This window comes from Colletotrichum siamense (genome assembly GCF_013390195.1).
Source record: "Colletotrichum siamense strain Cg363 chromosome Unknown KSG_Cg363_contig05, whole genome shotgun sequence".
NCBI lineage: Eukaryota > Fungi > Ascomycota > Sordariomycetes > Glomerellales > Glomerellaceae > Colletotrichum > Colletotrichum siamense.
In genome coordinates, this window is record NW_023501018.1 from 3,375,831 (window position 1) to 3,392,411 (window position 16,581).

The window sequence follows — 16,581 nt, forward strand, 5'->3', positions numbered from 1 at the left end:
TATTATTGGACAGGGTCACCGTGATGCAGCCACCCTAAGCCAGCCCATCGCACCTCGCCTTTTTGACGACAGGCAAGTTTCCCTTCTCATCCCGCACCTTCTGATTTTATTTTTGCAGTGTACCATTTTGAGGCTTTTCAGACTATACATATCACTGAATATTGACACGCTCACGAGTTGTTACGATATATCTTGATTTTCGCACAACTATGCTGCGCATCCTCGCACGCAACTATTTATGGTTTTCAAACCCTGTCTCTGCCCAACATTGATGCTCTCCACGCACATCATACTCAAAAACCAGTAAGTTCAGTCCCTTCCACATTCACAAAGCGCACCTTTCCTCCAGTGACACTACCACCAGATTTCGCCGTTGCCTCGTTCACGATCCCGTTCTCGTCCCAACTGAAGTCGACAACCCCACCACCGCGAACCCGAAGCCCCTTCACGCTACCACCGCCCCATTTCTTCGGAATCGCAGGGCCTAACACCACCGTCCGCACATCCTCTCTCGAAGCATACGGCAGCGGCAGGTCGACGACCAGCATGCTCAACACAGCACCGCCCAGGCCGAAGTTGGCATCGATCTGGAACGGCGGACTCAGCGCCCAGTACATGCTGAACCCGTTCGGCGCAAAGTTGACGTCGATCGCATATCGCAGCTGCTCGTACGCCCGGTCTGTCTCGTTGAGCCGCGCCCAACACGCCGTCCGCCACACCTTAGCCCAGCCTGCGTTCGCGTCGTCGGCGTTGCCCAACCCGCGGGAGATGAGCGTCTCGCGGACGGCGGACTGGATCGTGGCGTTGGTGTAGCCGCCCAGGAAGGAGGAGACGGAGTAGCCCGGGTGCCAGCCTGTGAGGTGTGAGAGGTGGCGGTGGGTGGACTTCTCGTCGTAACCGTAGCTGTCGGGGAGCTTCCACTCCTTTAGGCCGCCCCATTCCGTGACATGGACGCCCTTGTCGAGGCGGTCCAGGCTGGAGGTAATGTCTTCGAGGAACTTGGTGTTAGCCTCGGAGACGAAGGTTGCGCCGTGGAGGACGGCTTCGAAGACTTGGTGGATCATTTGGTGATAGTGCGTGCAGCCGAACGTCGTCGGTCCGTGTTCGGGGCTGTTGCAGGGGTTGACGACCAACGTGCCGTCGTTGAAGTAGAGGTCCTCTTGCAGTTGAGAGAGCCAGAATTCGGCGACTCCCTTGATGAGAGGGTATCCCTGGCGGGTGAACCATTCCAGGTCTTGGGTGTACTCAAAGTTATCCCAGACGTGCTGCATCATCCATGCTGCCGCTGCAGGGTCTGAGAGCTGTTAGAAAACATCGGGAAGCAGGTTGAGGAAGCCGACTCACAGTTTGCCCAACTCGAACCTTCCTTCATCGCGGTGTGCCCGAAGGTGTTCATCTCGTTGTGAACGACCCAACCACTGGCATTGTACAGAAGTTTGGCCGTCTCAGTGCCACGAGGTACCCACGTGTCTTCCATATAGTCCCAGAGAGCAGTCTGCGCCTCGCCCAGACCTGTCTGGTCGGCTGCCCAGTAGTTCATCTGTATGTTGATGTTGGCGTGGTAGTCTGCGCTCCACGCAGGCCAAAGCTGCTCTGTCCAACGGCCCTGAAGGTTCGCGGGTAAGGAGTTGGCACGGGAGGACGTGATCAAAAGGTAGCGGGAGTAGTCGAAGAGCAAAGCTTCAACGTAAGGGTCGCCGCCGTCGGTGTACACATAATCAGAGATTAGCTGTCCTGTCTCCTTCTCCTCGGAGGCTTGAGTATCCGGAAGGTTCAGCTCAAAAGCACTCTCCAGCTTTTGGTAGTCGGCAATGTGGTCCTTCAGGATTGTATCAAATGACTTCGATGCCGCATCTGAAGTTGTCTTCTCAACAATCGGACCGGGATCTTCTCCTTTGAAAGAGTAGTCGCTCTCAGCATTGCCGTTCTTCTGACCGTAGTTCGTCTCGCCTCCAATGATGATCGTGAGAGCCTTCTGGTCCTTCTCTGGGGTGATAGTCAAGAAGTTTGCAGACGTGCAGTTCGTAATAGCGGCGCCCTTGTTGACCCGCGCGATTGAATCGAACTTCATGCCTTCCGGGGGACCCAGCTGAGTAAGGCCGGCGAAGCGAACGTGATCATCACCACAGGAAACGTTGAATGTGTCCTGCTCCACGAGCTGGTTCTCGTAGCCTACCTCGACCGCTTGCAAAGCCCCTTCTGAGGCAATATGGTATACACAAACCTGGTCCGGATACGAGCAGAAATGAGAAATCTCAAAGGCCGCGCCGTTCGCTGTGAACTTGGTGGTGTGTACACCAGTCTTGAGGTCGAGAGTTCGTCGGTAATCGCTGTAGTCGATGATGCCTTGGATGTTGACTGTCAAGTTTGCCAGGACGCGGTTCGAGCCGTAGTCATCCCCGACACCGAGCAAGGGCGACACGTCTGTAAAAGCAATAAGTTACGCTGGCTCAACCTTGAAGCCGTGGCCGCTTACCTCCGGTTCCATTCTCGAAGATCGTGGCACGAATCTCCGGGAGAGCTTCGTACTTTGGTTCCGTCGGGTTGCCGCCGGTGTAGTTCTGTTTGGGTTGAGCTGGAATCCTTGTCGGCATGGACGTGGAAACTTACTGAAGCTCCGAAGGGGCCACCGGCCCAAAGAGAGTCAATGTTCAGGTTGACCTTTTCCGAGCCGGGAGGGCCAAATGGGATTGCTAAAAACAGTTTCAGACTTGCCCATAAATCTGAGTTACTCCGACTTACCACCAAGTTTACCATTGCCAACTGGGTAGCCAGTCTTTAGAATATATCCGTCTCCATCTCGATCCCCAAAAGTAGCCGGGACTGAAGACCAGAAAGAGCGCGCTTCACACATGGCGAAGCTGCCCAAGAGAAACCAGCTGGATTGGCCCTTCATGTTGACTTACGCAGACGTTCGTACCTAGCATCCATCACGAAAAACACATATGATAGCACATGTAGCCCTATTTGTACATCGCAACCCCGCGTCTCCCTCGATCGGGTCTCTACCGGGTGGCCCCTCGGAAATGACGATGGGGCCACTCGGGTCTGGGCAAGCGGAGTCGCGGGCTCGGTGTCGGGCGCTGTGAGCGATTGCCCGTATTGCCTCCAAGACCTAATTTCCCTCCAATTAAGAAGAAATATAGTGACATAAACGTGCATACCCAACCCAATCTAGACCCCGCTGGGATACTGATTCGTTTGCCGGAAAGCTCGGCCAGTTGTTGTTACGCGCTTTTTAGCAATGCTACTGCGGGGTAGAACGGCTGTCTTGGCAGATCTCGGCCGCGAAGCGAATGCACGTTGTAGGTGAGATTGGAAGTTAGTTCCGTGTTTACATGTTCTACGCTTTCATTTTCTAGTAGCGTTAGCGATTCATGATTCGTTGAGTGTTGCATTGAGTCTGTAAGCAGTTCGTATCCAGGGTCTTAAAGTCGCCGCCATCGTTGTACGCGAGCAAGGCCCATCTCTACTGAATCTTGTGATTGGCGCGGTGATATGAAAGAGCTCTAGTTGAATCATGATATTACTACTGTAGTGTTTTTGAGTCTTAGTAGAGCTCGATAAGAAGCTTACTACCGATGATCACAGCTGAGGTTCTCTGCGGAGGCGGCCGCTCCACATACGATACCTTCATCTCTTGCCGTACTCGAGAGCAAAAGCAATCAATCGCTAATCTGCTATCCTAGAGGCATGAGGTAGGATATTGGCCATCTTTTAATGTAAAACGTTTTCTTGGAAGTTCATTCCTAAATATTCCTTTGGATACGAAGAATTTTATTCTGGGAGTAGGTGATAAGAGTCGTCCGAATTGTCTGAACGTGCCTCATTATCATGTCATTGCAACATGGCGAGTAAGCGAGACAATTACTCATAGATGAAGAAGGAAAACAATATTTTCAGTTGCTCCAGAACTGTCTAGACGAAAAAGCTCGTGGTGCCTCTTGCTACCTTAGGCTTTGGACGCGTTAACAAGGTCTCAATTGCTGATGCTTTGACTCCGACCCCCCTATATACTGAAGTCAATTCGTCTCACCTTCTACCAGTGAAACTCTCACATAGAGAGTTCAGTATGTCTGACCAATTCTCCAAGCAGAGTGGCTGTGATCAACGCACCTCTTACGAATGACGTCTTCGGCTAGCACCGTATTCCGGTCGGCAGCCTGCGGCACTCTCCGTACCTAGTGCTTACTCTAACTTAGAGAAGGATGGACTTCGGATAGCCTTCCAGGTTCTCATCCAATCAATGCCTTGAATTCTTCGCGATTGTTTGAAGATCAACCTTCACTAAAGCCTGACGTGGGACAGTTTGTGGCCAGCGACAGATTACTGGCGCGGTCAGCGTCCGGCTGGGTGGCGCCAGACCAGGTCTTTAAAGAGCGGAACCAACCCAGTTCCATGTCTCACTTTTCAACTACATCCCATCCTCCATATTCACCGAGAAGACGCGAATCTACATATCATGGGCTCAATCAGCAATTTCTCGTGGGAACAAGATATCCCCACCTTTCGGTCGGAGATTCAGGGCGATGTCCTCCTGCCAGGCGACGAGGGCTACGAAGCCAGTCTAGAACGCTGGTCTATCGTGTGCATCAAACCCGCGGTAGCCGATCCTCCGAATAAACTGAGAGTACCAGCACTGATAAGCTCCAGGCCGTCGTAGTCAAGCCAAAATCAGCACAGGACGTCTCCGCCGCGATCCTCTTCGCAAAAAAGCACAGCATTCCCTTCACCACCTGCGGTGGCGGCCACTCTACAGCAGGCACATCCTCCTCCGATGGCGGCATGGTGATCCATCTCGGCCACCTCCGCAGCGTGTCCGTCAACATCGAAAAGCAGCTCGTCAGCTACGGCGGCGGATGCACTTGGAAAGACGTCGATGATGAAGCCTGGAAACATGGTCTTGCCACCGTCGGCGGAACGGTCTCGCACACCGGTGTTGGTGGCCTCGTCCTCGGCGGTGGGCAGGGAATTCTCAGTGGAATGTACGGGATGGCTGTTGACTGCCTGGTTGAGGTGGAAGTTGTGCTTGCGAATGGAGCGATCGTCACGGCCTCAGAAACCGAGAATGGGGACCTTTTCTGGGCCTTGCGGGGAGCTGGAGCCAGTTTTGGGGTGGTGACGCGCTTCACTTCCAGGGTCTTTCCACAAGGCAGAGTGTGGTCTGGGCCTTTGATGTATCCCACGTCGAAATTACCCGAGCTGGTGACCTGGGCGAACGAGTTCGTGCAGAGGATGGATGAGAGGCAGTACGTGGTGATGGGGTTCACTTATGGCCCACCGCCTGACCCGCAGCCGCTGATCGTCGTTCAGCCGTTCCATAATGGTACCGGAGAGGAAGTCAAGGAGGGCTTGTTCAAAGGCCTCTTTAAGGCTGAGCCGCTGGTGGATTTGACGACAGAGATGGACTACCCCGTTGCCAACACTTTGGTAGACGTCTTCCAGGGCCCTGGAGCCAGGAGATTGACTGGAGGCACCAACCTCACGACACCATTCGAGCTGTCAAAGTGGGAAGAAATGTCTCACGAGTTTTACTCTCGTGTAGATGCGGAGACTGCGCGAGGCAATGATATGCGAACCAGCATGTTGGCGGTGGAGATGTACAAGAAGGACAAGGTGGCTAACGTTCCATTCGGCGCGACGGCCTACTCAAACCGTGGCATGTACTTCGACTGCATGGTGCTGACATGCTGGACGGACCCGGCCAAGGATGGCGAAGTTCGGGGATGGAACCGGGAGCTGGCGCAGAAAATCAAGGGCAGGAACCATACTGGCAAGACTGGTGGCGTGGGGCAGTACAATAACTACGTCAGTGAGGAGCTCGATGTGAGGGAAGGGTTCAAGGAGAACGCGAAGAGGTTGGTGGAACTGAAGAAAAAGTATGATCCAGAGAACCGGTTCTCGAGGAGCCCTTGGAAGATTGTCATTACGTAGATAGAGACGTCATATCATTGCAAGGAACAGTGAGATCTGGAGGTTACCCTGCTTTCAACGCTTTCAAAGGATTTGTCGTTTTAATTGGAGTCTCATCCAACTTGGTTATCGATGCCGGTGAGGTTCCAATCTCAGCCATGGTCTCATCTCCTATGTTTCTGGTCCTCTACATGGCTCACTTTCGCCCCAGAAACAGTGAATTGAACTTAATCAACTTTAACACCTCAGGAAAAACCTTGCATTAGCTGGTTCAAATTTTCAAGATGTAAATGAAACAAACAATTTTATCGTTCTCTTCATCGTCATATCACGGTGGCAACGCCAAAAGTACCCAGAGGACTCAGGCACAGCAGTTCACGATTTCTGACCGACTTTGAGGTGGATTGACACAAGCTGATTGGTATCAGTTGATTCATCACACGCAGGCGTTGGCAAATGAGGCAGTGTCACCCGGATATGCAGACCCAAGGTATACAACCAGAAATTGCGCATGCTCCCTTGCATCCTTTTCTCCTCATACTACTTCGAAGAGTAGTCATATGATACATTCCCTATCCTTTATTCTACCAAACTCGAGATTATGTTCATCCGACCCCTTGCTTCGAGTGAGCCCAAGTGTCACACGAAAATGCTTCACAGACGCTCAGAATTCTGATATTCATGTAACCAACGTACAAAGTCCGCGTTGTCAACTGCCAACATACCATCAGCCGTAGGGTCCCGATCAGGCATGTCTAGGAGTGACATTCTGAACCTTTTTGTTGAGTAGCCGAAGACTTCTCCAGATGTGGACAGTTTTCGGACACTGTAGATAGTGTTCTGAAGTGTTATCGACGTCCTACCATGGCTTGGATCTTGTTCATTCACATATCTAGATAGGATTCGATCGTAAAATGAACAAATTTGCATTTGATAAACACTATAGAGTGAGACGTATCATTCGAATTACAATCTTGTTTTCAAGCTTAAAGCTTCGTTACGTCGCGTATCGAGTCTTTCTTCCGGCTGCAGTTCAAGCTTGGTGTTATGCAGGATGTGAACCTCACTTTGACGACACTGTCGTACTGCAGAAGAATTTCTTAAAGAATACGCAGAGGATAGGAAGTGGCTCCCCTTTGAGAAAACATCACATGAGAATTGTTTGTTCATTCCTCCACGGCGCATAAGCTGCCATCTTCATCATGGTTCCCCTTGCTTAGGACTCAAGTGAGCGTTGATTCAACTGACTCTTCTTCCGATGGAATGATTCAGGAGGTCTACCCAAACTTATTACTTGGCATGTTCGCTGGTATTTAAACTCGACCTCCGCAAGACATCACCAGTGTTTTTTCATCCTTACTCCATCTTGAGTTTGCCCATTACATCTTCGGAGCGTTCCAGCCTACCACATATTCTGTCAAACATTCTCGAAGGTCATAACCAAGACGCCACTTGAGTCCGTCAACATGAAGGTCCTTTCTCTCGCCGCTATCAACTCTCTGATTGCCGGATTGGCCATGGCAAGAGATTGCCCAACCGAGTCCGACTGCATGCAGAAATCTTGCAGGGATTTCGCCATCAACAAACACGCAATGCTTCCCATGGAGGAAAAAGACGACACTAAAGCTCTACTTGAGGCCATCTGCAAAGACAGCCGAGGCAAGGAGGTCTACACCTGGCTCAATTTGAAGGAGTGCCTCACAAACAACAAAGGCAAACTGTTTTGGCAATACCAGTAAGATTTCCCTGACTGTTCTGGATTTATAACAGTGTTTTAACGTATATCCGTCAGGGGAAACTTCCAATGCTCGAGTTGTTCGATTTTGGACCGAAAGTCCGACTCAGACCCCGTCATTCTGAAATGCTTGTGCTGGGGAAATGGCTATGGAGCGACTGAGTTCAATCTCTGTGAATATTCCCCTCACTCTCCTGCGTTTCGTTGCGTTCTTGAACTAACTTAAGCACTTTTCAGCCGAGGGCATCTGGGTGAACGATGGTGTCATTGGTTGCTTCAAGACCAACGGCCACAAGGCTCCGATAGGAAAATAAGCCGAGCGAAAGCATTGCCCCTAAGAAAGCAGCTATTCTCGAAGCTGTTTGAGGTGCAGGTCCAGAGTCTGCTTTATGATGTGCTTGCGTCTCGTTCTATGTAGATGTCATGAATTTCGACGGCTCAGCTGCTAGCCTTTCCCCTATTATCAAGTTGCCGTCTGCCTCCAATAGAGGCTCAGTCCAGATTCTTTTGGTAGACAATAACGTGACTTACTTTGTCGACATACGCGATGCTGTGTATTGAACACATGCGCATCTCGTAGTGCCGCACTCATGTACATATATAAAAACATCCAAGATGGATACCTTATGTTGACAACCTTCAACCTGAAGATCAACATCACTAAACTAAACGATTCTTGATGTTCTCCTTGAGACTAATTTGACACTCATATAATCTTGAATTCAAACAGATGCGGCATCCTCATATGCTGCTGTGAAGTACCAGTCGTTGAATTTTGAGCGGTGAGCGTTGCGGCTTGGTAGGTTTTTGCGGTTAGAGCAGGCGCTAGACGTGCGTCTAAACGAAGAGATCGATAGTTTCTATCAAATGAAAGTTACAGATGTAATCGTCCCCATCTCCGAGTCTGGGACTTCAGCTACAAATCAAAGCCATTGCGTTAATGTTGTTGGCTGCGAGGACATGAAAGAAAATAAAGTGCGATCCGGTCACAAACTTGTTTTCAAGCTTAAGCTTGGCCAGATAAGTTCCACTGCTGATTCTCCACCTTCGATACAGTCTTGGGGATGGATCACGCAGCCAATGTCAAGCAACGCGACTGGCTTTCACCGTTCCACCGCTTTGCACACACCGAGAGGCACGCAGGACAGACAGACAAACGGTGTCACAATACCTAGGTAGTAGCATAACATGCCCCTTGCGTCCCATGACATATGGAAACTGAAGGCCATGAAACTCCTACCTCGTATCATTCCTTCTTGGCTCACCTTTGCCCTATTACGCCCCCGACATACTTTCTCGTAAAGAACCAGTTTTGTATGTGCCCCTTACTGCTTCAAACGTTACATCGAATGGCCACTACATCAATTATCCTGAAGTCTGCTGGTTCTCTCGCCTCTTATTTAAACTCTCTCACTTATCATAGTCTCGACTCCTTTTGTCACTCTGACTATCCAGAGTCCACCAGCCAATCCGGAAGCAAACACTACTCTGTCCATCGTTCCATCCCATCCCCAGAATGAAGACCCTTTCCCTGGCCACGCTCGGCTCTCTGGCTGCCACTCTAGCTGTTGCCAGAGACTGCCCCGTTGAATCTGACTGCATCCAAAAGGCTTGTACAGACTTCCACATCACTGATCAAGTCATGGGTCTATATGGGCCCATGGAACGGATGCTTGGCGCTACATGCGAGGATCGTCACGGCGCAAAGGTCTTCACCTGGTTGGACCTTGACTTATGCATCACGAACTCGCATGGCACCATGTATTGGTCCTACATGTCAGTACCACACGCACCTTTCCCCTACCATCTATCTCTTTGAAGTGAGCCGAACTAAACATATACCGAAACAGGGGCAATTTCAGGTGCAGTAATTGCAAAGTTCTTCCCCGCAAAGACAATGAAGCCGTCATCTTGGAATGCAAGTGCAGGGATAACGTTAACCGCAGCACGATCAACCTCTGTAAGTATCCTACACCTCCGCTATCCTCCGAATCTCGTCGGCGCCCCACGCTTGTTTTGTCCTGGTCTCGTATTTCGTAATACCACTAACGTTCTGCTAGCTGAGGGTATCTGGCAATACAACGGCAGGATCGGCTGCTACAAGGAAGAAGGAGCCCTGGTTCCTATCAGCCCCGTCAAGAAGAAGCGTTCCAACGAGCCGGAGACTTTCACCTTGCCCTACCCGGTTGGACAGACTTTGGATGATGTCCCTCAGTCTGTGGAACAGCGCACCGTCAAGCTCCCTTTCCCTGTAGGACAGACCGTGGACAAGATCCCTCATCCTGTGGAACAGCCCGGCGACGGCTCTGCCCATGGCCCACCACGCATTCCGGACACTCCGGATCGCTATATCGATGTGACCACCGAGAGACGCTCCGAAGAGCCGCGCGCCCTTGAGTTCCCCAGAGATGACAACGCTCCATTTGGCGACGATGACAGCACGGAAGAACCGGCTTATGATGATGGCAATGGAAAGCGCTCTGAGGAGGGGCACGCTGAGCACATCTCCAAGCGCGGTCGCAGCTTCCGCCAGTTTTAAGCGTTGGATTGACCTCCCGACAGCCAGGCTAGGAAGCATCCATGTGGTTGAGGTGTGGTGAATGGCTTTGGTGGACTTCTGAGGACGTAGTTTTGCTGGGATTTCCTATGTCAATATGAAAGGTTGACCAGACTGTCATTGAGATTCAGTCACGGGAGTATTCTGGGAGACATCAGACACTCATTCATCGGCTCAGGAAGCAATCAGCTTCGTTGGCAACGCGTTCAGTTCCTTGATTGCATCTTTTCCCCTGCGTTTTAAGTGTCATACCTCCAGTTTGTTGCGTAACACCAAAGCCAGCTCCTTACTTCTCACGAGCAACACAGGCTTCAGCGACGTTATTGCCAGATGCATGTTTTGTTCCATCTTTCAACTCCAAATAAGGCCGGCACGTATAGCCTGTCGTACAACACCATCACAAACCCCTGGCTTCTCCTGACAATCCCGGCTTTGACCACCGTTGGAATCTTTGGGGAAACCGTTGCTTGTCTTTGAAGAGAGACCGACCCCTGAACACCCTCCTTGCATGCCTCTCGTCACACAACAAACTTGCCTCCGCACCCACCGCAAACTTCCTCTGACGTCTCGACACGAACATCGGGACCGAGATGCTCCTGCGCAATCTTCACAACTTCTTTCGCCACAAGGCAGCGGAGTCCGCAAACAGCACATGCCCTCGAGATCCCAGGCGCCAAGATCGCCAACCCAGTGGCAGCACAGGTAGCTATCCTCATTAGCATATACCCCTCAAGACAGCGAGACGAGCCCAGGCAGACTTACCAAAGATATGCCCCCCTTCACAAACAGACTCCTTGCCCATCTGCTTCAACGACGTCTGGCAAAACACGCATCTCTGCTTCTCCTTAACCTCCCTCAACCTCGCCTTCAACGAGACATCCCCGTCAACATCCTCAACAACCCCTGCCGTCTCCGTCGCAAGCGTCCCGGGAACAGCAGGCCCGCCACCATACATCCAATCCCACATCTTGGCCTCAGTGCTCTGCCTCTCCCAAAACGGACGCGGCCGCCCCTCCTCAGTCCCATCCAGATCCATCATCTCGCCGCCGCCACCACCTGACGAAGAAACCTTGCCGCCAAACATCACCCTGGTTTTAACAGACTTCTCCGGCTGCTGCGTGCTGTGCTGCGACACCAGCACTGCCGTCACCCCGCCGGCCGGCGACACCGTCAGGCCCCACACCCTCACCCGATACGGGCGGATCTGCTCGCCCGCGTCCTCGGGCAGGTCGAAGTCCTCATCGTCGCTGTCGTCATCGTCCGACGCGGCGGACTCGGCGTCGCCCCCCGCTGCCCCACCGCTGCCGCGGCCGAGCATCGCCGCCGGCACGGAGAGCTTGACGGTCGAGGAGATGGTCTCGGCCCACTTGGGGAGAACCGTGTCGGTGTAGGTGTCGACGGCGTTCTGCTGGAACCAGTTGTCGTTGCTGCCGGTGGCGGAGAGCCGGACGAGGGAGTAGGAGGGCGCTTTGGTGCGTTTCGTCATGTCGGGGGGATGGATGATGAGACCTGTTGACAAGATTCGTTAGCTTATCATGAACCCAGAGACATGAGTTATAGGGGGGACCGACTCGAGATGGGATTCGTAGCATCCAAAGACGTCGTGTCCTCAGGGTACGTCGTCCCGCACACCTCCGTCTTGTGCCCCTCCTCGACCGCCCCCTCGGGCCCATTGAGCGCGACCTGGAACGGCTGCGCCTTGAACGGGCTCGCGATCACGCCGCGGCAAACCTTAGCTCCATCGTGATCCCAGACGGCGTCCTCCCACTCCACGAACGCGTCTGGGGCGAGGTGCGTGCAGATGCCCGTGACGTCGGCCTCTTCCACGCTGACCTCGACGCCGGCGCCGCGCGCCCAGACGCGGGGAATCGTGATACGGCGGAAGCCGACGTAGTTGCGCGCGCAGTACGATATCACCGCCGTGCGTGCGTCGTCGGAGAGCAGCCAGGGCGACCACTTTAGCGAGAACGCCGAGGAGTATGGGGTATAGTCGGGGTCTGTGATCTGCAATGCATATTAGCAATGGGCAGCCACATGTGTTTGCCAGACTGGGATAAGAATGGCTCACGCTCGGAGTGGGATGCGGCCCCCGCCCATCGAACCTCGCGACCTCCTCCACCTCCCACACATACGCCCCGGCATCCGAGCCGTCGTCGTTCTCGTTGGGGAGGTAATACTGCACGCTCAGCACGACAACCTCCTCCTGGTCCGTCGCGTACGCCAACAACGCCCTCCCCGCATCGACGCGCCGCGCCCACGCGAAGGAGCGGATCTTGTCCTTGGGCAGGTACGCGCCGTCCTCGCTGCCGGCGTCGGGGAGCGGCAGGTTCGCGCCGGCGCCCCAGAGGATCCTCCAGTCGCGGAAGTTGCGCATGCGCGCCCCGAGGTCGATGTTCCCACCACCACCACCGCCGGCACCGGCACCAGCACCCCCGCCTTCGCCGAGGACGAGTAGGGCGCCGTTGGTGAGCATGACGGCGAGCACGGGGCGCAGGTTGCGGCCGACGCCGGCGGGGGACCACTCGAGGGCGACGAGCTGGTTGAGGGAGGCGCCGTAGCCGGTGACGGTGCCGGAGCCGACGCCCTCGAAGACGGAGGCCGGGTCGACATCGCCCGGGTTGGCGTAGTCGTCCTCGTAGGCGGGCGGGGCGAGGGACTGGGCGGCGAAGAGGGCGGCGTTCATGCGCGGGTCGGGTTTGCGGGAGAGGGGGATGCGGAGGATGTAGGTGTAGTACTGCTGGCGGGACTTGTTCTCTGCGTCTTGGGATGCGGCGGCGGCGGCGGCTGCTGCTGCTGCTGGGAGCGCATCATCTTGGGGGTTGTCGTCGACGGCTTCGGGTGGAGGGGCGGCGGGCTTTTGGGTGGATGGGTCTTCGGGGGTCGGGTATTCGGGGAGGAAGACGTGGACGGAGTCGTCTGCTGCTACGGCGAGCTCAGCGTCGCAGGAGAAGGCGATGGCGTGGGTTGCGAGAGGGCGAGACTTGAGGGTGAGAGTCTTGAGAGGGGGGATCTGGTTTGAGGGGCCTGTTAGCGGCAAGTTTTTGAAGTAGGTTCCGTCGAGGATGGCGAGGTCATCCATGGCTAGGATGCATTCAAATGTGGGTATGATGAGGGTGTGTCGTTTGGTAATAAGTAGAATCGACGATGAGGGCGTCTCTCACTGAGAGTAGGCTGATGAGCGCATACATCCGATGATCATGAGTTGAGATGGAAGGCGCCAGAGGATGGTAGCCGCTGTTCCTACAGAAACAAGTTGAGAAGGGACTGAGATCTTGAGAGATTTACTGAATCTCTCCGAGGAATAGGTATCTCGTGGTGAAAGCATATGCTTGACCCTCTCATTGCCTCTCAGACCAACAAACGGGCGGTCTTTACGTACTTGTTAAGAAAGAAGGAGCGGCCAATTGCAACCATGACTCTCTACGGAAGAAATATACTTGGACAAACCTTATTTTTATCCATTTTCAAATGAGATCTGATATCTGCGGCTATCCATGAAGCCAGGTGTGTTATGGTGGAGCGGTCGTTCTTGAAGGCATTCGTCAAATACTGGGGCAAAAGGTTTTGTTTGAGAGAAGCATCAATCTCGGTGAGGAGCTCGGTGAATGTTAGCAGGCTGGCGGGGATTAGCATGCGCCGGCACTACTTCGGAAATATCCGCCGAGACCCAAGCCCCTCACCAAGCTCTGCTCTGCATGCTTCATGAGCCAGAGTTGGCCCACCCCTCCCATCACCACAGCACCTCACAAGGTGTTAAATGGTTTCGTGGTGTAGTTGGTTATCACGTCAGTCTAACACACTGAAGGTCTCCGGTTCAAGTCCGGGCGAAATCAATCTTTTGCCATTTCTGCCTCTAAAAGTGGCAGATTCGTCTTTTTACAATCTTTTCTCTTCGTGCGACAGTCGTTCGCTCCGTTGCCGGCTCACGAGCATCATTTTCTTGAGTTGGCATCTATGCATCTTCTGTATTAAATGTGTGGGTATCAGCTGTCTATGACTCCAACGACCCGGCCAACAACACGATCCCATTCCTCATCCCACCTCAAACTACCCTCCCTCACAGCACCGGCCTTCAGTGTTCTCAGTTCGTCCTTGCCGTCCTCACTCAGCAATCGGATCAGGACCTCCGCAAGCTCGGTCGCAGTCTCGAAGCCACACCCATTCTCGCCCTCCTTGATAAGCTCGCTGAAGCTCTCGTAGGCGGAGTACGCCGCGACGGGCAGACCGGAGCCGAACATGTCCACGACCTTCATCGGCAGGTCGACGCCAGAGCTGGACATGTGCAAACACACGCCGAGGTCGGCGCAGGCGAGGAGGGAGGCGTACTCGCGCGTCGAGAGCCAGGCGGTGAGGATCGTGATGCCGGGCAGCTTGCCTTCGATGCGACGCTTCTTGATCTTCTCCTCGTACTCGGCCTTCTGGGGGCCCTTGCCGGTGATGATGGCCAGGATCGGGGGCCTGCCGACACCGCTTGAGCTGATGGCCTCTTCGGGGTGTGCGTAGGCTACCAAGGCGTCCAGCAGTAGGCCAAAGTCCTCGTCGGGCGTCCACGAGGTGCTGCTGACGATGAGACGGGTGGTGCCGTCACAGATGCTGTCGGCGACGTTCTTGGTCTCCTTGATGCTGGAGAGGAAGGCCTTACGAGCCTCGGCTGACTTGATAGGCTGGAACACCTGGGCGGGACGGTCGTGCAGGACGAAGATGGGCTTCTTGTTGTCGTAGGGCTTCTCACGGAGCTGACGGGCCATGGCGTGGGTGACGGTGAGGTTGGCGGTGGGAATGAGTCGGCCAAAGAAGATTTCGTACTTCTTGTACAGCCAGACCAGGGGGTTCTTCTTGCTGCGGCCGGTGGCCATGATGGACCAGCCGTAGTTGTGCCAGTCGATGAGCAGGTGGCTTCCTCTGAGCAGTGAAACGAGGAGAGCCAGGTGTAGCGTGGGGATAGAAGGGGGATTCTGGACCGAGTTAGATCACACCTTATAAGTTGGCGGCTCACATACCTGAATGATGATCCATCTTGCGGGGGGTGCGGTGTAAGCCAGCACTTGAAAGATGGACCACATTTGCCAGACGACTTTGGCTGGCTTGTTGATCAAGAATGGCAGCGTGTTCCATTTGAAGACAGCCGGCAAGGGCGGTAGAGGATACAGGGCGACTCTCTCATTTCCAACGAGGTCTGGTAGCCGGGCTGTCTCCTTGTAACCAACGAGATCGACTCTTCCTCCATGCTTCATGACACTGAGTGCGTGGTACTGCATGCGCGGGCTGCGACCTATATCGCCCAGCACCAGGATCTGAATGTGGTCATCCTTGGGATTCTCAGCCGCATGGTAGCGAGTCGGCAGAAGCCTTGACAGGGAGTTGATGCCAAAGGCCGCGATGAGCGTGGTAAAGACGCCCGCGACGATGGACACCACCAGCGCCAGGGCCGACATCGTGGCTAGTGGTCGCAATAAGAGGACAGTTGCGTTGGGCGGGAGCGGTGACGATGCGAGCCTGGTGGAGTTTCAGATTGTCGTCGGGTCTTGGCTCTCAGATGTCGCGGCGGTGGTGACGCTTATGCAAGCTGTCCTGTCTTGTGCTGTCGCGGTGCTGTCATCCGAAGTTGCAAGATCGCCTTAGCCCGGGCGCATGGGTGGGTGGGAGGTGGCCCGGGTAGTGGGACACGGGCAGCAGCTTTTTGTACGCTGCACCGGAAGAGTAATATCTCGTTCTTGGCGCTGGAGATTAGCAATGGCCTGTTGCGAAGGGATATTGGAAGGCGCAAAAGTGCTGTCGTCTTGGCCAGGCCCCTCTTCCAAGACGCTCCAGAGTCGTTCTGCTCGCGCCTTCCAACTTGGGTTGGGTGTCGTCTGCTGTTGCAACTGTGGCGCCAATCAGGGGATGCCGTCGGCGATAACATGGAACGGGAAGGTGGCGGGTCACGTGTGAGGGACAATGAGCAAGGTACGTACCCACAAGCTTGCAGCGGTCGACCTGCAGACGCCGTATCGGTATCGCTGGGTCCACGTCCTGTTCACAGTTGCGTGGTTGCTTCAATTCAATTCGCATCGCCCATCAAGGCGGAACTGAGGCTGAGATGTTCTGTCGTCACCCAATTAAGGGGAAACCAGCTGTTGCACATGCCAGACAGAACACAGACCAGCCGCATCGACCACGCTGGTTATTAATGGGCGCATGTCCATCTGAGATTCTCAGACAAGCATGGCATGCCCAGAAACCCAGAGACATGTCGCAATTGGGGCTGGGAATCAATTGGCCAGCTCTCTAGCCTCTGGGTACTGAGTGACAGAGGACCTTCCCAAATCATAGCGCCTGCTCAGTATTCGTACAGAGTACCCGTGGTCGTAAAAAAGACCGCAGGCACATCAGCGAT

General features: G+C 54.0%; 6 protein-coding genes across 6 annotated transcripts; 2 read left to right on the top strand and 4 right to left on the bottom strand.

The window, feature by feature from the left end:
• Positions 1-293: 293 nt before the first annotated feature.
• Positions 294-2,896, bottom strand: afcA (Alpha-fucosidase A; the record flags this gene model as incomplete). Its single annotated transcript, XM_036640305.1, has 5 exons — positions 294-1,294; positions 1,345-2,424; positions 2,477-2,561; positions 2,611-2,693; positions 2,743-2,896. The coding sequence occupies 5 exons, from the start codon at positions 2,894-2,896 to the stop codon at positions 294-296; spliced, it is 2,403 nt and encodes an 800-aa protein (XP_036495207.1).
• A 1,566-nt stretch (positions 2,897-4,462) lies between these two features.
• On the top strand, positions 4,463-5,934 carry HDNO-2 (6-hydroxy-D-nicotine oxidase; the record flags this gene model as incomplete). Its single annotated transcript, XM_036640306.1, has 2 exons — positions 4,463-4,603; positions 4,654-5,934. 2 exons carry the CDS (start codon positions 4,463-4,465, stop codon positions 5,932-5,934), a joined length of 1,422 nt encoding a protein of 473 aa, XP_036495197.1.
• A 3,230-nt stretch (positions 5,935-9,164) lies between these two features.
• Positions 9,165-10,187, top strand: CGCS363_v008458 (uncharacterized protein; the record flags this gene model as incomplete). Its single annotated transcript, XM_036640307.1, has 3 exons — positions 9,165-9,424; positions 9,499-9,608; positions 9,709-10,187. The coding sequence occupies 3 exons, from the start codon at positions 9,165-9,167 to the stop codon at positions 10,185-10,187; spliced, it is 849 nt and encodes a 282-aa protein (XP_036495182.1).
• A 724-nt stretch (positions 10,188-10,911) lies between these two features.
• Positions 10,912-13,284, bottom strand: CGCS363_v008459 (uncharacterized protein; the record flags this gene model as incomplete). The annotated part of the gene is made up of 4 exons (XM_036640308.1): positions 10,912-10,916; positions 10,968-11,714; positions 11,777-12,209; positions 12,274-13,284. 4 exons carry the CDS (start codon positions 13,282-13,284, stop codon positions 10,912-10,914), a joined length of 2,196 nt encoding a protein of 731 aa, XP_036495181.1.
• Positions 13,285-14,188: 904 nt separating this feature from the next.
• On the bottom strand, positions 14,189-15,640 carry CGCS363_v008460 (Chitobiosyldiphosphodolichol beta-mannosyltransferase; the record flags this gene model as incomplete). The annotated part of the gene is made up of 2 exons (XM_036640309.1): positions 14,189-15,160; positions 15,206-15,640. The coding sequence occupies 2 exons, from the start codon at positions 15,638-15,640 to the stop codon at positions 14,189-14,191; spliced, it is 1,407 nt and encodes a 468-aa protein (XP_036494503.1).
• A 292-nt stretch (positions 15,641-15,932) lies between these two features.
• CGCS363_v008461 (uncharacterized protein) lies at positions 15,933-16,256 on the bottom strand (the record flags this gene model as incomplete). Its single annotated transcript, XM_036640310.1, has 2 exons — positions 15,933-16,069; positions 16,160-16,256. The coding sequence occupies 2 exons, from the start codon at positions 16,254-16,256 to the stop codon at positions 15,933-15,935; spliced, it is 234 nt and encodes a 77-aa protein (XP_036494504.1).
• Positions 16,257-16,581: the final 325 nt, after the last annotated feature.